The following is an 18,320-nucleotide window of genomic DNA, read 5'->3' on the forward strand; positions in this document are numbered from 1 at the left end:
TTTCACTAATATGCCTACTGTCTTAAGCAATTTTTTTTAACATACTGCAGATTATAAATTGTCCTTTTTTCTGAAATTTAAGAATACTTGAATTAAAAAGGAGGAGGAGAAGCCTGGGTGGGAGAGAGGCAACTTGAAGAGGAGGTTTCGAAACATCTCACGGTTGTAATTATTAAAAGTCATTTCAGCTCTGATTGATGGATTAGCACAAATATGTCTTCGAAGAAAACACAAACGCTTAATGATTAAGGCTCAAAAATTCCATGATGTTTTTATTTTTTTAAAAAAATAGAAAAGGGATGCAAAGAAGGCATTTTCCATCCTAAGAATATAAATGCCTGAATCTATTTCGTTTGCATTTGTTTCTCCACTTGTAATAATGATTAATGATTTTGAGTGATTAAAGGTGGTCAGAAACAAAATTGCATATCTGAACTGCAGGTCCATAATGATGCAAACAGATAATTACTATCTCCGCAAATATCTAAGTGAAATTGCTTGTTTTAATGCAGGTAAGCCTGGCCTAAAAGTTGCAGGGCTGGCTCAGGAGATTTGATAAATGCAGTCATGACAGAAAACAATTTTTAATTTAGTATACCCTATAAATCTAGATAACCCATGAATATTTACAACTAATCCAGTAGCCAGAAAGAGAGAGGATGTGAATGGGGGTGTTTGCATGAGGGAAGGGGGACAAAAAAAAGGCTGTGACCTAAACAATTACTGCAGAAGAAAAGGAACTCTCAGCAATTTCATCTAGTTAAGCTCATTACTGAAAAATGATATACATTTGGGACACTTTTAAGAACCATTAACAGGTTCCATTTTGAATGGAAATAATGCAAAATTTCCAACTGTTTCACAGGGAGTCTACTGAAATTTCAGAAGATGGCATGCAAGCACATTTATACCAAAAACTTGAACAGGCTGCAGGAGGGTCAGGGAGAGAGAGAGAGAGAGTCCCTAAAAATTCAAAAACAGGTCTGTTCCTATTGCACTCTCAGCATGGATATTGTTTGGAGGGTCTAAGTGGGGCACATGCAAGAAGCCATAACAGGTTGTGTGCGCAATGAACCGAAATTAATGATTTGTATAAAAGAAATGTTGTTCTCATTAATTTTTAGTGTAATCTTATTAAAGATGCCACCTGTCCAGGATGGAAGTGTCCAGATTTTAATTCACTTCCCATATCTCACAGTAGTTGCACAGGACAGAGCTGGGAACCTTTTGTATCTATTAAAACGATACCACAAAAAATATGTCCTCTTTTAAAATCTTTACTACTGCAGCAATTCCATGCAGATGTACTATAGCACTTGCTGTTATGGCTTCGTCCAGCATTGCCACCAAGCTGTCGCCTTTGAGTTGAGCCTCTATTATCTCATTATCCTTCAGTTCCACAGAGGTTGCTATATATCTATATATCAGGTACACAAAATCATAGTCTGTATTTGTCTAATTTAAATAATAATAATAATATTGGTTAATGTTTCCTGTGCCGAAGGAAGGTACTGAACAAGTCTATATAAACCAAATGAGAAGATGGCACACTAATCAATAGAAATACTAATAGACATTAATCTAGCTCATACACTTTCAGTCAGATGGCTGATTAAATTTAAAATAAATTACATGATATCCGCCAGTCTCATTTTACACTATTAACAGTTGCAGGAGCTAAGTAATTTAGTCTCTCTTCCTTCCACACACATGGCCATCAACAGTTATCTCATAGTGGTTGACTTTAAGCGACTGTTTCTTTGATCAACTACAGACACACAGCAATTATATAAAATAATTTCTTAATAAAATATTTCTAAAGAACAGGCACTAAGAAATGGAACAGATAAGGGCTACATTTTTCACATCTGCATTTTATTGAGAGATTTAAATCATCTTCCTCCTCTTTATGGTGCCATTATTAAATAATTTCAACAATTTAATTTTTACCCTATTAAAATAATTAATGTTCTACACGAGCATATACACCCACACACAAAAGGAATTATGTTATCTTCTAGGAGAGACAGGAAGCTGGCTTTCCCCCTCCATCAGTGCTTTCACTTGAGCACCAACAACAGCAGGATTAACACAAAGAACCAGCATCACTAGTATTAAAGATGCCTGGAGTGTAATATTTGTTCCTTTTAAGCAACAGTACAGCAAGTTAAAGCAAATGCCTACCTTTCTCCATGTGCATTCGTTTAGAATCATGTCCGCTATCATGGCCAGCCAGGTCACCTTCTTTTGGACCAGGTAGGACATTTGGTGATAAGCCCATCAACATCTGGTTCATGGACAAGCCGTTCTGATGGACAGCTGCCAGCACCAAACAGATAAAACAAAAACCGAAAAGAAACATATTACTCCTAGTAAATTTCACAATAGCTTTGTCAAACAACATAGCTTCTGCCTATTTATGAGGAAGTGACAGTTCCAGGAACACCCCCAGACTAAGAACCTCCTCTTTCAGGGACAGCACGACCCCATCCAAAGCAGGCCACTGACCAATTATCAGGACTCAGCCACAACACCTCTGTCTTGCCATAATGCAAGCTTCAATTCCATACCATGATACCCTGAAGCACCCCACAACATTACTGCCAGTGGGCTGAAAAATAATCACCCAACACTATTTCTGAGACTGACCCTGAAGATGGGATCAGAACCACCGTAAAACAGTACATCAAGTCATTCAGGAGCATGGTCAAGGATATCAGAAGTCACTGAGAGATAAAGTAAGAATAAAGGTCTCTCAATAAAAGTCATCCATAAGGGTGACCAAGCCGATTAAGTCCCATACCCAGGTCTGAACCTGACTGAAATAGGTCAAGAAAATCAGTTACATGGGAGGAGTGCTCACAGTTGTGCCACCACAAACTTCTTCAACATCTTCCCTCAAAAGGTGGCATTTGCAACTGGGCAGTAGCGGTCAAAATCACTGCCTCTTTCAAGGCAGTAAAACATAACAGCAATAAGATATAAGTGTGTATTAAAGTTTCTTTAAAATTGTTCTAGCCCACGTTTACGCAAGTTGTGACCTGCTAAGCACACCTCTGAACATATATGGAAACCCACCAAGCACTAGATAAATCTCCTGGTTCCTTGTGGTTTACCTGGGGATGAACAAACAGGGAGAGTATTTTCAAACACTTGGTAGCCTATACTATGACTGCTATATTTTGTTTGGCTTAGTGCAAGGGCGGAAAACCCCTTACCAGCAGCCAGATTCAGCCCACAGCCAGATTTCATCCAGCCCTCTCAGTCCCCCATCAGCTGTTCAGCAAGGAGGCAAAGGGGCTTTAATGTTGGGCAAAGTGTGAGACTGCATCACCTTCCTGTGTAAGAAGATCTGCAGCAAGAAGATCAAAGCAGAGGGCGAACTGTCTCAGCAGACTGGTGTTCCCTGAAAATATGTGAAAAGTCATCCATGCGTTTTATGCATTTGTCCAACTTCATGCATACAATTCAGGATGCAATTGCATCTTCAAGTCTGGTATTTTAAATAGCTGTAAGGAGGTTGCAGCTCTGAATTGGTATCATTTGCATCTTCTGCTGAGATGATGATGATGATGATGATGATTTTGCCTTTTGCAGTTAGAAAAGATAAAGGATGCTGACGTTTTAATAAACTTTGTACAAAAAAAGAAGGCTATGAAGAAAACGGAAGGTGAAATTTAAGTGGAGTTACTGTGAATTAAATATATTGCCTTGTCTCCGTGGGAAATAGCTCTCTCTCTCTCCCTCTCTCCCTCTCTCTCTCTCTCTCTCTCTCTCTCTCTCTCTCTCTCTCTGTGTGTGTGTGTGTGTGTGTGTGTGCATATTAAACCCTACCCACTAGTGGAATGAGGCCCAACAGCTTTCTACTGGGGTTATGGGGACCCCACTGGGAAATAGGTTTTCCATCTCTAGCTTAGCGTATTGTAAACTGGGCATGTTTGAGAAGTGAATGTTGATTATTTGTGAAACATTTCTATACTTCACACCTCCATGTTTAATCCCCTATGTCACCAGTTTCCATCGGTTCTGCAAATGGCAGCATCATACCACCTGATGCAGCACACTGGGGGATAGAATACCGAGAGGTAGTTTTTGTTGGCAAAATCAAAACACCTAAAGCCAGCTTGGCCATTTTATGTGGGAAAAGAAGACACAACGTAACTTACGGATTCTGTCTGAAGAACTTTCAGTTCTGGCAGGGGAACTGGATACACTGCTGCTACGATGAGAGGATGGGTGGCTACCAGGCCTTCGGCCCTCTTCAAGGGATGGAGCAGGGGAAGGGCTGTCTGGAACTCGTTCCTGCATAACACAAAATACAAACAAAAATCCATGTAAAGCAATCTTAATTTTCAGAACCTGCATGTCTTGTAACCATTAGAACTATCAAACACAGGCAAGCTTTCTTCCATAGCCATTTCACACTCACAGATCACAAACTGAACGTACAGTGGTACCTCAGGTTACATACGCTTCAGGTTACAGACTCCGCTAACCCAGAAATATTACCTCGGGTTAAGAACTTTGCTTCAGGATGAGAACAGAAATCGTGCTCCAGCGGTGCAGCAGCAGCAGGAGGCCCCATTAGCTAAAGTGGTGCTTCAGGTTAAGAACAGTTTCAGGTTAAGTACGGACCTCCGGAACGAATTAAGTACTTAACCTGAGGTACCACTGTAATCTGAATAATGGGCATTTCGATCCTCACCCCTCAAAGAAATCGACAAGTACTGGAGATGTAATCTGTCCATGGCTGGACCACTCTAGATTAGCCTCTGTGAGGGTTACAACAAAGGCTCAAATCTAACAGCTCTTTGGGTATATGACGTGGCAAAGTTAACTGAGGATGCTTCTAGAAAATGAAGAAGCACTCAGAATTACCCGACAGAATTTTAATTTTAAACTAATGCCCCCATTTATACAACCCCAATGCATGCTACACGTGCAAAAAACAAGGTGCAGAGTTTTGCATGGTCTTTAGCACCTCATTGTCATGTGACCAGAATCAGGCCAATGAGAGGAATTTAAGTATATTCTACTTGTTTGCTTTCTTTTATTTTTAAAAAACGCTACAGGAAAATTGACGACGTTAGCATAGATCCTTTTTGTCCAGGATCTCAACAGCTAAGTTTAGGATTACAGTGCTGATGCCTGAAGAACCCAGGCAATTTTACTGTTTGGCTTGCTGTGTTCTGAAGGGCTTCATTAAAGTGAAATCCAGTGAGCATATAAGATTTGAATAGCGTTGGAGAGAAAATTAATTTATTTTAAGAGTTTAATTTGTTTATCATATTTATGTATGCCTTTATAGAACAAATTATAATATGGAGACAGCAGAATAAATGTATAGGGCAACACAACACAATTATGACTGAAACAAAGGAGATAATGAGTTTTATTATTGTCATATAATAAGATGAACCAGGAGGAAGTCTACGAGAGAGCGCTTTGTAAACTCAGCTTATCAGTTCATTTGTGAAACACCCTTTAACCTTAATAGAAATGCAAGTGAACTGAGCATAGGTAAGAGTCTAATTAATTTAATTCCTCAAGTCTCTTTTTCATACTCTTGCCCCATAATTCCTCCAATCAATAATATGCAATCTCTCTCAGTTTTCTGTCTTTATCAAAACAGCAAAAACTGTCATTCTTGTGCAAAATTATGAGGAAAGGGGTGGATTTAGTAAAATATTGACTTTACATTTTTAAAGAACTGGAATTATAGAGAGAGAGAGAGTAAAAAGAAAAAATATATAGCAGAAAGAAAAAAGGAATAAAGATTTAGTAAATTAGTTTATCACACATAACTTTTGCACACATATAACAAATGGGCCTAGATACATGGACCTAGGGACCTGCATTGTGGAAAATTATGGTATCCATTAAAATCTATTTCCAGTGCTTCTGATTTCTTCCAGTCTTGTGCTATTTACATTTTTAAAAATTCCATGTAGACCAAATGGTGGGGAAAGTTTTGAAAAAAATCTAAAACACAACAACCTTTGACTGCTAAGCAATCCCTCTGTAAATCCTTCCGACAGATTCATCTGACTTGCTGAATTTGGGGCACCGGAATTCGTTCTTTATTTATTTTATTTTTCAAAATACAGTCCAGCCCCCCACAAGGTCTGAGGGACAGTGCACCAGACCCCTGCTGAAAAAGTTTGCTGACCCCTGGCCAAGAGGGCACTGCTGTGTTCTGACTGCTTTTCCAAACACTAGGTGTCCTTCACATTGCCAGTTCAAAAAGATTCACTGAGGCTACAGACACTTTCCCTTTTTAAAAGAGACATTAGGGTGTGCCTGGGCACACCTGGCATACCTCATACCTATGCCTATGCCTCAGGTGTTGGAAAATGTGGGTGTGATTTGCCACAAACAGTCTGGTGCACCAATTTCTGAGGCCTGGCAGGGCCAGTTGCCAAAGATTCCCCAATATACTGCTCTACAGTATCCATGTCAAGAAAAAAATGTGAATAAGAGGACATTTGAGACAGTGTGGAAAATACTTTGGGAAGCAGTGCAAAACGAAGGCAGTTACTGAACTCATAAGGATATTTTAAATTAATTCATAAGCTTCAGTAAAAAAAAAGAAAGAAATAGAAGGTCACTTGCAAAATTACAGAACTCATGGCTTACAACAAACCATAACATATTGTTTCATGCAATTTTACAGTTCTATAATTGTACAATGATTTAATAACATAGAATGTCTTGTTAATGTTTGCTTAGCTTTGCTTTCTTTTATATTTAATAGTTTTAGAAAGGCTTCCTAAAGTCAACACACACCAGACGAATCTATGTTGGCACCTGTAACAAAATCAATGTCTCTGGTCTCCCGCAGTCTACCATTAACTACTGGAGGAGAATAAAGGTAATATATTAAACAGTACATGTCAGCTATTAAAAGCCATTTGCCAATTCTTCTGCAACTTATTTCTTTACCAGGAAAGAATGTCTTTAGGTCTCTTACATTTTAGAAGAATCTTCTGACAATAAAGTCTCAAAAATCAACTTCTGAGCCTTGGGAAACAGTGACTCCCCAAACAAAACCAATATAGTCATTGGTGAGAAAGTATGGTGGTGCTTGGTAGGGTAATTAGCAGTGTCCCCTGGGGGGGGGAGTATCTCCATTTTTCAATGAACAAGGTACTACGTAAGCATGCATCTCTTATTCTGCAAGCTTCATTATAATGGAGGGAAAGTATTGTGGGTGATGGGGCCGGGAGCCAATATTACACTCCTGGTCAAATCACCCACAATATTTTCACTCCAATGTTGGGTTACATAATAATAGCATGAGCCACTGGACAGGCACACCTGATTAAGGCTCCCACAAACAGTGCTGAAACTGACCTTAGTCTGATACAACTCTGATATAGCTATGGTGTATAGCTCACTAGTCGGGGGGCGGGGGGAGATAGTTGGAGCAGCCCATGACCAGGATTTGTTGGTCTGGATCCAACCAACTGTTTATGGTTACACAAACCATTGTGTTTTCCAGTTTCTTCGTCTTGTTGTTGAGTAACTGAGCTTCCGTGTAATATCAGAAAACGCATTTCAAGTTGGATGGTGCCTTGTACATCTCCATCCGGCATGTCCTGCAGCCAAACTGGTGCCAAACATATTGCTCCATAAACACTGCCCAGGCTTGCACCCCAGAGGTTACTTTGGTGCTGCTAACACAGCAAAAACAATGCGAGAGGCAGCAGTTATGAGTTACCAGTCTGGGCAGCCACAACAGGCACTGTGATTCTCCAGTGGTTTGACTTCACCTCCAGAGGCATACTCCATTGTCTCTCAAGACAGACAGATGCCAACAAAGTACCCAGAATGCTACCTTAAGTGGCACTTCACGTATTACATAGCAAGGAGCCCTTGCCACCGCAAGTACCTAAGCAAAATCCTGTGGTTAATTCTGACTGCCCCATTTGTATACCTAGTGTATTAACAATTACACACCTATGTCTGATGCATGCATTCCATTTTTAAGAAAACATATGCTAAACATAATGTGTGAAGCAATCCTTCCAAAATAAAACAGTGTCAGGCACAGGAGGAACCTGTATATTATGTATATTACACACATCCCATTGTTTGCAGCAACTAGTTGGGATAAATTTTCTGTTATGTAAAGGCAATGTATTCTCATTGAATATGCCTATGGAAACAGCACTCTGTCCCACCCCCAAATTTACTATATTTCAAAAATGCACAAGCCAGTCAAATAAACAATGTAGCACTGTGCTAGGCATTCTTTATCTGTTCTATTACAATTTGATATGTCAATGTATATTTCATGGGTGTAGAGTAGATTTCGATATTGCTTTATGGCTGTCTTCTTGACGTAACCACAAACACTGCCATCAGCCCTGAAGTATAACGTTTATTTTAATGTGGCTTTATAGAGTTTGCACACATTTCTGTTTGAGGAAAGCTGAGGCTGCTAACAAGCTTGGCTTTCTGAAGCCATGGGCAGGTGATGAAAGGCATCTCCTGCCTAAAGCATTCTCAGGTCACAGCTGTCACACTCACTGCGATTTACTGTTGTCACAGTCTGTTGTCCCTGCTCGTTCCTGAGATCTTATTCTTCCAACTCACAGATCACAACATTCAATTACAAAAAGGGTATCTAATGCACATCTCATTTCAGAAGGGACACAGACACCAGGTGGCATGTAATATCAACCACTTGTATCCCGTTCACACAGACACCTTATTGCTCTTCCTATTTTATTCTAAACGGAGGGATTCTATTGCAACGTTCATTTCATTATTTTGAAAGAGTTAAAAATATACCAGCTTCTTATCTCTGGGAAATGAAGCACTGCTTAACAGTGGAATGGCATCTGAAGCTTTGCAAGTTTAAGATAACAACACAGGCTCAGGAGAACTTGGTGAATTGTGAGGAAAGGTCAAGAACAGATCTAAGCTGGCAGGGCTCTCCATATCAACTTCCCTACTGAGACAAATTAGGGACTTGTCATTTTACGAATCTCATAATCTAGCATCTGACAGAAAGAGAGAGAGAGATGCTTTGGACAATTTCAGTTTTCACGTGTTCCATTTTAAGTTCAGGACAAGAGCAGAATAATTGCTTTAAACTGCCGTACTGAGGATCACACATCTGCTTCCCACCTGCTGCTGATGGCACAGTTTGGTGCAAAACATTGGCCAAAACCAATTCCATTACATTCTGTACCTTCAAACAAATCCAGATTTTGACTGCCTTGTGGATACAATACATGCATTCTCTTTAGCTAGTCTTCAGTTCTAGAGTTTCCTTACATGCTTTCATGTTCGGGGTAAATTTGGATATTTCAAATCCAAATTAACTTTGAGAACAGGCTCAGGGTGGACAGAGAAAAACAGGAATTATTTTAGTTTAACTGGGTGAGCTGCAATTAATATAATACCCCTATCCCCTGGGAACAGCGATCTATAAATTCCATTAATGAATTTATATAAGTCACAGCAGTGTTTCTTTTCTAAGAAAGTGTTTGGGGTACTCTCATTCTGACTCAACAAAACCACCATTTTATAGTTCAAATTGGGGAAAATAAATACAGTAAATGGACAAAAGTACAAAGATTCACAAAATGTTTAGGGGTATGCATACTCCTGCGTACCCCCAGGACAAGAGTTAGTAGCATCTAGTAAGGGCGTAACTTTCAGGTCACATCTAAAGAAGACCTTCCCAGGAAGGTTGCTGTGATCACAATTCCCCTTGTGGCGTAACTACTGTAACCCCATTAAATGCAGTCTTCCCCACTGCCGCCTTTAAAGATGCTCTAAATACCTTCCTTCCCTAAGATCCTAGCTGGAGAGGAGACAAAGTGAGACTGTCCAACCTGGGTAGTGGTTGAGAGGAGGCAGAGATATACAGTGGTACCTTGGGTTAAGTACTTAATTTGTTCCGGAGGTCCGTTCTTAACCTGAAACTGTTCTTAACCTGAAGCACCACTTTAGCTAATGGGGCCTCCTGCTGCCACTGCACCGCTGGAGCACAATTTCTGTTCTCATCCTGAAGCAAAGTTCTTAACCTGAAGCACTATTTCTGGGTTAGCGGAGTCTGTAACCTGAAGGGTATGTAACCTGAAGCATATGTAACCCGAGGTACCACTGTAAAGGAAACCAAGCTAAAGAGCCTGAATGGCCTTGGCCACCAGCTTTCATACTATCTTGGCCTCATGAAGAAGGACAGGAAGAAAGTTTTGCAAAAGGCTACAAATGAATAAAAAACAAAATAAAATGAAGAATAAAAAGCCCACTGAATATAGCAGTCCAAAGCCCATTCCGGTTCAGGGAAGGTAGGGCCAGCCTGGGGTGGTACAGAGCTCCTCAACGTAATAAAGTCAGGTTGGCACTGCCTTCCAACCAGGAAGTGGTGCTGTCCCTGAAAAAAGGCTGCCCTCTGGAACCACAGGAGGGAACAATTAAATTAACATTGGCTGCATTGTGTTTTTGTATGTGAACTAAATGAATGTCTCCAGCTAGTATGATTTGTTCCAGTCAGAGAATCTTATTTTATGATTGAGGAAACGTAGGTCTAAGAATGGAAAACAGTCAACAAAGATATCATTGCTACTCTCAGTACTTTTTTTAAAACAACAACAACCAAACCTGTGTCACCTTAATAACAGACGTTTCAACTCTTGAGGGAGGACTCTGCACTTGTGCTGCGGCTGCCATGTTTGCAATCGTGCTAAGGTGGTTCATCTGGCTCATTGCCATTGTCACAGATGCTGGTGGCAGGCTGACAGGAATGAGCGGGTGGGGCATCATCATAAAAGGGAGCTCCAGGCCTAAGGGGAACAAAATAAAGCAAAATAAACACATTTATGATTTTTAAGTGCTGGGTATCACAAACATTTTTAACATGAGGCAAAGGCAAATTAACTATTCACCAAGCAACAAATTTTCATTCAATTTATTGAATGTTCACAAATGTTCTTCTAACAAGGAAACATGTTTTAAATTACTATTATTATGACTGCTCAATAAATAGAAGGAATGTGATCTGTTCAGTACTTTACACGTGTCCAAATCCAAATACCATCCAGTTCCCATAATTTAATTTTCCTACATTAGTTAAGGGTATGCTGGCTGACTAAGTGGTTGGAGAGAATTGCCAGGACCCAATACTGGTGAGTGGGCGACTTCCATAGCTTCAGAAGCTGCCCTGATGCCCACCAGAAGAACCTCCAGAGCTTAGCAGGTAAATAAAGGGTGTGGGTGTGGGTACAACTCTGAACACACTGAGCAGCAGATGAAGTTGGCTGCAGAATCACTTAAAGAAGAAACACATGTGTCAGAGCTGCCCAAGGTCCCAGCTCACAAAGGACCAACGCTGCTTCGTTGTTAAGTACAAAAGTCTTTATTGAAGTTCAGTTTCACTTCCAGAGCCGCAGCGCGCAGCTCTACGTCTCAACTGTCAGACCGCTGATGCTCCGTCTGAGTCTCCTCCCCCTTGACACCAATTTAAGATTCTAGCCTTGCTCCACCTTCTCCGCTGCTCCTTCCTCCTCTGGGTCCGCCTGCCCGCCGGGGTTCCGCCCTTTCTAGCCTCTTCTCCCGCTGATTCCCCTGAGCCTTCTCCCTCCCTCCGGCGGGCTTTAGGAGCTGGTTCCCCATCCGGGTCTCCTGCTGTTCCGCGCGCCTGCACATTTGAACTTGGCGCACCCGCCCAGCCAGCAGCTTTCCTCCTGACCGTTTCACTGCTGCTGTCACTGCTTCCCCCTTCGGGGGGGCTAGCTGCAACTGACCTCCCTTCCGTTCCCCCACTCTCCGATGGAGGCGTGGTCAGCCCTGACTCACTCTCTCTCCCCGCTGGAGGAGACGCTGGCCCTGACACATGTGACTCTTCCCCCCCACTACGCTCTGGTGGGGAAACTGGTCCCGATCCCCCACTGCTGCTTTGGGGTTCCCCTCTGGCTCCTTGTTTCTGGTGCGTCCCCCCTGGGACCCCCCTTGCCCTGACCATCGGCGCCCCCTTCTGGGAATCTTCTGATTCGCTGGAGAAGCTCATGGAATCTCTCGGGCCACTGTCATACTCCCCTACGCTGCCCTCGGATTCTTCCCCTTCGCTCTCCATTTCCTCTCTCCCCAGTGCTCCTGCTCCTGAGTCCCTGACAACATGAATGTATAATAGCACCAGAAGCAGACTAGAGAAAACTGACTCTTAATTTATGGAAGGAATAGTGTCTGCATCATGATTCACTTTTTGGAGTCCTTGGAAACTCTGTGAGGAAAGCAGGACAAAAAGTTCCAAATAAATAAATTATATTGAACGTGAGGAAGTACCGACATGTGGATTCCTCAAACTGCAGTCATAAATGGTATGGTCCCGGCAACACTGTACCACATGATTTATCTGCATGCCTAAATCAGCTCTCAAGTAGATCACAGATATGTTGAGGTAAACTGCAATACCCAACTGACTATAATGTACATCTAAGCCTTCAGTGAAAGCTCTCCTCATGCAAGAAGGATGTTGTTTGTTGCTTATTATGCAACCAAGTCGAACCCTCGCTGAAATGTGTTAAATAAAATATTTGCCCCTTTTGTTACTCGTTATTTCCGAAAGTCTGATCCCATAAGAAACATCACCTTTTTTATTACGTTGTATGAAATCGCAATTTTTGTTTGCTGGGAGGGGGTTGGTTTTGATTTTTAAGTATACGCTTTAATGTGAAATATAGGAATTTGATAAAGTCTGAATATGAACATGGAAAGATGTTAAGCCATACCATTTGGCAGAAGGTGGTTCTTTTGGAGAGGGTTAAGAGGATGATTAACTGGAATGTTATGCTGTCCAGGCATGCTGGGGTGGTTAACAGAGGCCTGCAATCCTTGGGTTGGGGGAGACTGAAGTTTCTCTCTATCCCAAGAACCATCAGTGCTTCCTGTGGGGAATGAATATAAATTATTGGGATGCAGGATAATTCCAAAATTGAAGCTTCTGAATTTGCAACCAAGGAGATCAGGTTAATTCCTTTTGCAATTGTCAAATCAGTTTTGGAAGATCCATGGGCGGAGAATTGGAAATATTTTATTTTGAACATATATCCTAGTCTAAGTTAAATTTAACTTACTGGAGGTTTTGTTGTTGTTGTTAATGTTATTGTATATCCTATAAAAAGTTATATAAATCTCTTTAGGTGCTGTAACTCTCCAATGGTTTGACATTACCCTGAACGGACACTCTTTGTCTCCCAAAACAGATGGATGCCAACCAACTAACCTCCAAGTAATCTATGAAAAGTTACACATGGTGGAACAATCTGTTATTTTTAATGAAAATCTTACCAACTCTTACCCCTTACCCCTTTTAACTCTTAATAAACACAACTAGAAAAGAATTTGTAGACAGCAAGGAATTCAGAAGATGGTGATGGGTTTATGCCACACTTTTAAAATAACATGCATTTAAATGAGTGCCTTTAGTGGCAGCATACGTATATTTGTGTGTGATAAACTCAGTCCTACATACATTACAGTCTGCTATAGAAAGTGCTACAATAATTGCTCCAAGCCTTCTAATTATGGGAGCCTTACCATGCAAGAAATATTGCTGCTCTGATATTCAATAAACTGAAAAATATTTAGTTCTGTTTTAATTTAACTTGCACGACAATCTTGTGCATCTTTACTAAGAAGACCATTCTGCTGACTTAAGTGAGAGTTAACCTTAACTAAGTGAACACAGGAGTGCAGCACTAGAGAGATAAATCAAATGAAATGTGGTACTGTTAATTGTATGTTTATTTAAATTAGGTTCATTGTAGAGCGGTATACACTATTAAGAGAACTACTGTAAATGCTTTTAAATACAGGTAGATCTCATCTTACATGGGGGTTACATTCCTAGCTACTGTGTGTATAAGCAAAATAGTGCATGCCATAATTACCCCTGGAATAGCCCCAGGTGACCATCTCTACCTGTCTGAAGTCTGTGCTGAGTGGGCCTTGCCACCCACAGAAGGTCAATAGCTTTTATGCCCCCCCCCCCGCCTTCCGGGGTCTGGGAAGGTTGCTTAGGAGCCCTTGTGTGACCTTCCCAGAGTCTGGAAAGCAAGGTGAGGGGTGTGTGCTTTAAAATCTCATTCCACAAGGTGTTTTCCTGCCACAGAAGGAGCACCCTGCCTTGCTTTCTAGGCTCCCGGAAGGTTGCGCAAGAACTCCAGTGACATGTTGCATGGCCCTTCCAGTGTTTCCCCCCAATTTATTCATTTTATTTTATTTTCTGCAACCCGTGTAAAGCTGCAATCACATACGTAGAATCAGCGTAATATGAGATCTACCTGTATGCTTTGTAATACATTCAAGGTTTGTTTGTTTTTTCCTGACAACTATTGCATTAAATTGTTAGGATCTTAGACCAAGTTTATAGACTAAATATTCATAGTTGTTTTTCCTTGGTTAGTTACCTAAATTAGGGAGCACATAAGCACCATGTTTCCTCTGCCCTCTTCAGTCTGTGTTATCATGCTTATAATATTTATAATTTGCCACTAGTTATCATCATCTTTATTTCGACTTGCCATTTGCCTTAATCATATTCAGACAAAGATAAAAATCTCCTGTGCATGAATCACAGTGAAATAAAAGTTACAATAAAATCCCAACCCAAACTACAAGCAACTTAATATTATATACCATATTTTTTCGTCTATAAGACGCCCCCATGTATAAGACGCCCCCTATTCTGGGGGACTCCGATTTAAGAAAATGTGGGGATATGGTCCCCATATATGACACACTCAAATTTTGGACATTGTTTTTAGGGAAAAAATCTAGTCTTATACACAGAAAAATACGGTATTTGCTGGTGAAACAACACCAAACCTTGTGAAGACGATCAACAGTAGTACCTAAGTCTGGAGACAGGATTCTAGATCGGTGTGCTTGACAGGTCACCATACATACGTTCAGCTTATAAGGGGACAGCAAATGTCCCGGACCAGAGGGCGCATTGTAATGGCAAAGCATTTTCCATAACTGTATTGCCATACTAGAAAAGGTTTGACCTGTTGAATTTTTCCCTGTCATACTTCTGCTAAGGGCACAAGAACCCCCCTGCTGCCACCACCAGAGTCAGCCATAAAACCAAAGCCTAGGCTGCCATCTTGTACCCACTTACCTGGGAGTAATTCCTATTAAACACAAAGAGACCTGTCTCTCAGCAGACATGTATTCAGTGAATTCTTAATGAAGGCTTGGCTTTTAGCTCCTTCACAGCAGGAGACATGCCTATGCCTCTGCAAAATTTTCACATTTGCTTTTGAGGGGAAGAGGGTTTCTTTAAAAGCATCCGAAATAATTGTAATTGCAGAAAATAACTTCTATTGCTTTTCAACATTTACATGCAGCCGCTGGGAGAGATCATCAGGAGGTTTGGGCTGGGTGTTCATCAGTATGCGGATGATACCCAGCTCTACCTCTCTTTTAAATCAGAACCAGTGAGGGCGGTGAAGGTCCTGTGTGAGTGTCTGGAAGTGGTTGGAGGATGGATGGCAGCTAACAGATTGAGGTTGAATCCTGACAAGACAGAAGTACTGTTTTTGGGGGACAGGAGGCGGGCAGGTGTGGAGGATTCCCTGGTCCTGAATGGGGTAACTGTGCCCCTGAAGGACCAGGTGTGCAGCCTGGGAGTCATTTTGGACTCACAGCTGTCCATGGAGGCACAGGTCAAATCTGTGTCCAGGGCAGCTGTTTACCAGCTCCATCTGGTACATAGGCTGAGACCCTATCTGCCTGAGGACTGTCTCGCCAGAGTGGTGCATGCTCTGGTTATCTCCTGCTTGGACTACTGCAATGCACTCTACGTGGGGCTACATTTGAAGGTGACTCGGAAACTACAACTAATCCAGAATGCGGCAGCTAGACTGGTGACTGGGGGCGGCCGCCGAGACCATATAACACCGGTCTTGAAAGACCTACATTGGCTCCCAGTACATTTCCGAGCACAATTGAAAGTGTTGGTGCTGACCTTTAAAGCCCTAAACGGCCTCGGTCCAGTATACCTGAAGGAGCGTCTCCACCCCCATCGTTATGCCCGGACGCTGAGGTCCAGCGCCGAGGGCCTTCTTCCGGTTCCCTCATTGCGAGAAGCAAAGCTACAGGGAACCAGGCAGAGGGCCTTCTCGGTAGCGGCGCCCGCCCTGTGGAACACCCTTCCAGCAGATGTCAAAGCGATAAACAACTACCTGACATTCAGAAGACATCTTAAGGCAGCCCTGTTCAGGGAAGTTTTTAATGTGTGATATTTTACTGTATTTTTGGTTTTTATGGAAGCCGCCCAGAGTGGCTGGGGAGGCCCAGCCAGATGGGCAGGGTATAAATAATAAATTATTATTATTATTATTATTATTATTATATTATTGACTACCTGACCTCAGATGAACCCAACCGAAAAGATGCATCCTGGTTGCTAGGGGGAAAGGAAAACTATGGATATTCCAAGAACTAGAAAATTTGAGAAGAGTAGGAAAACTGTTAAGAGGGGAAAGGGAAACAGCAGTTCTTCAAGACCTCGGAGATTCCTGTTCACTGGCATCCAAACAACTCACTTGTCCATCACAGCTCTGATTTTACTCATTGGCCAAAAACACCAGCAAGTGGGAGCAGCCAGGGTGACACCTTGTTTTCACAGAAATCATTTAGAAGGGTAACTGCACAGTTTACTTCACAACTTTCTTTCTAGGAGGGCTAGACACTTACTTTTTTTATTTGATGAAAGCTCACGGTCTGGGTGACAGCAGCCACGAAATTAAAAGACGCCTGCTTCTTGGGAGAAAAGCAATGACAAACCTAGACAGCATCTTAAAAAGTAGAGACATCGCCTTGCCAACAAAGGTCCGTATAGTAAAAGCTATGGTTTTCCCAGTAGTGATGTATGGAAGTGAGAGCTGGACCATAAAGAAGGCTGATCGCCGAAAAATTGATGCTTTTGAATTCTGTTGCTGGAGGAGACTCCTGAGAGTCCCATGGACTGCAAGAAGAACAAACCTCTCCATTCTTAAGGAAATCAGCCCTGAGTGCTCACTGGAAGGACAGATCCTGAAGCTAAGGCTCCAGTACTTTGGCCACCTCATGAGAAGAGAAGACTCCCTGGAAAAGACCCTGATGTTGGGAAAGATGGAGGGCACAAGAAGAAGGGGACGACAGAGGACAAGATGGTTGGATAGTGTTCGCGAAGCTACAAACATGAGTCTGACCAAACTGCAGGAGGCAGTGGAAGACAGAAGTGCCTGGCATGCTCTGGTCCATGGGGTCACGAAGAGTCAGAAACGACTAAACGACTAAACAACAACAACACGGTCTGGGCCCCCTGCCTAGGTGTGCCAGTGAAGGACTTACAGAGCGGGTTGGCAACGCTTGTTTTATATAAGAAGACATTTGGCTCTGGAGTCATCAGTAGTGGGGTAAGGGGAATTCAAAATGTGATATAATTTTTTAATTACATAGATTCATATCAAACCAAAAAACCAAATGGATCACAGAGAAATGAAACAAACCATTCAAATTCATTACTCATTTAAACTCAGCTTAGTATTTAAGCATTCACTTGGTAGCTCTGGTGACAAGGAATTGTACTTAAACAAGAATAAATAGTTGATGGTGGGCTAATGTACAGGCGACAACCATTTTGTTGTCCTCTCCCACCACACCCACCACACAGTGTTCAATCTCAAAGAATGAAACTTGCTTCTGTGCAAAAAGTTTGCAATTTTGTTTTGTCCATAAACAGGATAGCATTTTTCCCCCTACAGGTTCTTAGAAAAGGTTATTTAAACCTCACCTTTAATTAATTAAATCATTGGTCTTTCATAATTATCGGATTATCTAACCATCTCAATAGTTTACTCTTGGAAAACATTCAGACTTGAGATGGCATTTCAAACTGCACCAAAGTGGATATAATGGACCACAATCCTATATAGAGTTAAGTACATTCAAAATGAATGAATGAATGAGGGCTTAAGCATGCTTAGTTCTATGCTGTATTATAGCCAATGTTATTATGTGCAGCAGGGACTCAGCTATACAGCTGCAAATAAAATGTGTTAAATGTGTTGTAAAGGGCATTATACAAATCTGACACTAGATGGCGATGGTGAGCTATGGCAAATTCAATATATTTTTCAAAACTTTTTTTTTTTTGGAAAACATTTTCACAACTTTTTTTATATGTGTATAGACTCCACCCAGTTCCAATACACAATTAGTCATTTTCTGTTCTGTCATCTTGTACACATGATTACAAGGAAAGCAGCCTCTTGCTCTGCACCAATGCACAGTTTAAATAATACAGCTTTGTC

General features: G+C 41.5%; 1 protein-coding gene across 11 annotated transcripts in view; it reads right to left on the reverse strand.

Annotated features, from left to right (window-relative positions):
* Positions 1–18,320, reverse strand: part of DACH1 (dachshund family transcription factor 1) — a 354,384-nt gene that overhangs the window by 99,549 nt on the left and 236,515 nt on the right. For 4 of the 11 annotated variants that reach the window (XM_083610651.1, XM_083610659.1, XM_083610658.1 and 1 more), the window contains 3 exons: positions 10,630–10,802; positions 4,167–4,302; positions 2,185–2,319 (listed from right to left, as the gene is read on the reverse strand). In XM_083610651.1, coding sequence (XP_083466777.1) covers positions 2,185–2,319; positions 4,167–4,302; positions 10,630–10,802 — 444 coding nt within the window. Of the gene's footprint in view, positions 1–2,184; positions 2,320–3,334; positions 3,407–4,166; positions 4,303–10,629; positions 10,803–12,746; positions 12,903–18,320 lie in introns of all 11 variants that reach the window. The other 7 variants (XM_083610650.1, XM_083610656.1, XM_083610655.1 and 4 more) reach the window with 3 other exon arrangements.

Source organism: Podarcis filfolensis (assembly GCF_964270895.1).
Source record: "Podarcis filfolensis genome assembly, chromosome: 4".
NCBI classification, from domain to species: Eukaryota; Metazoa; Chordata; class Lepidosauria; order Squamata; family Lacertidae; genus Podarcis; species Podarcis filfolensis.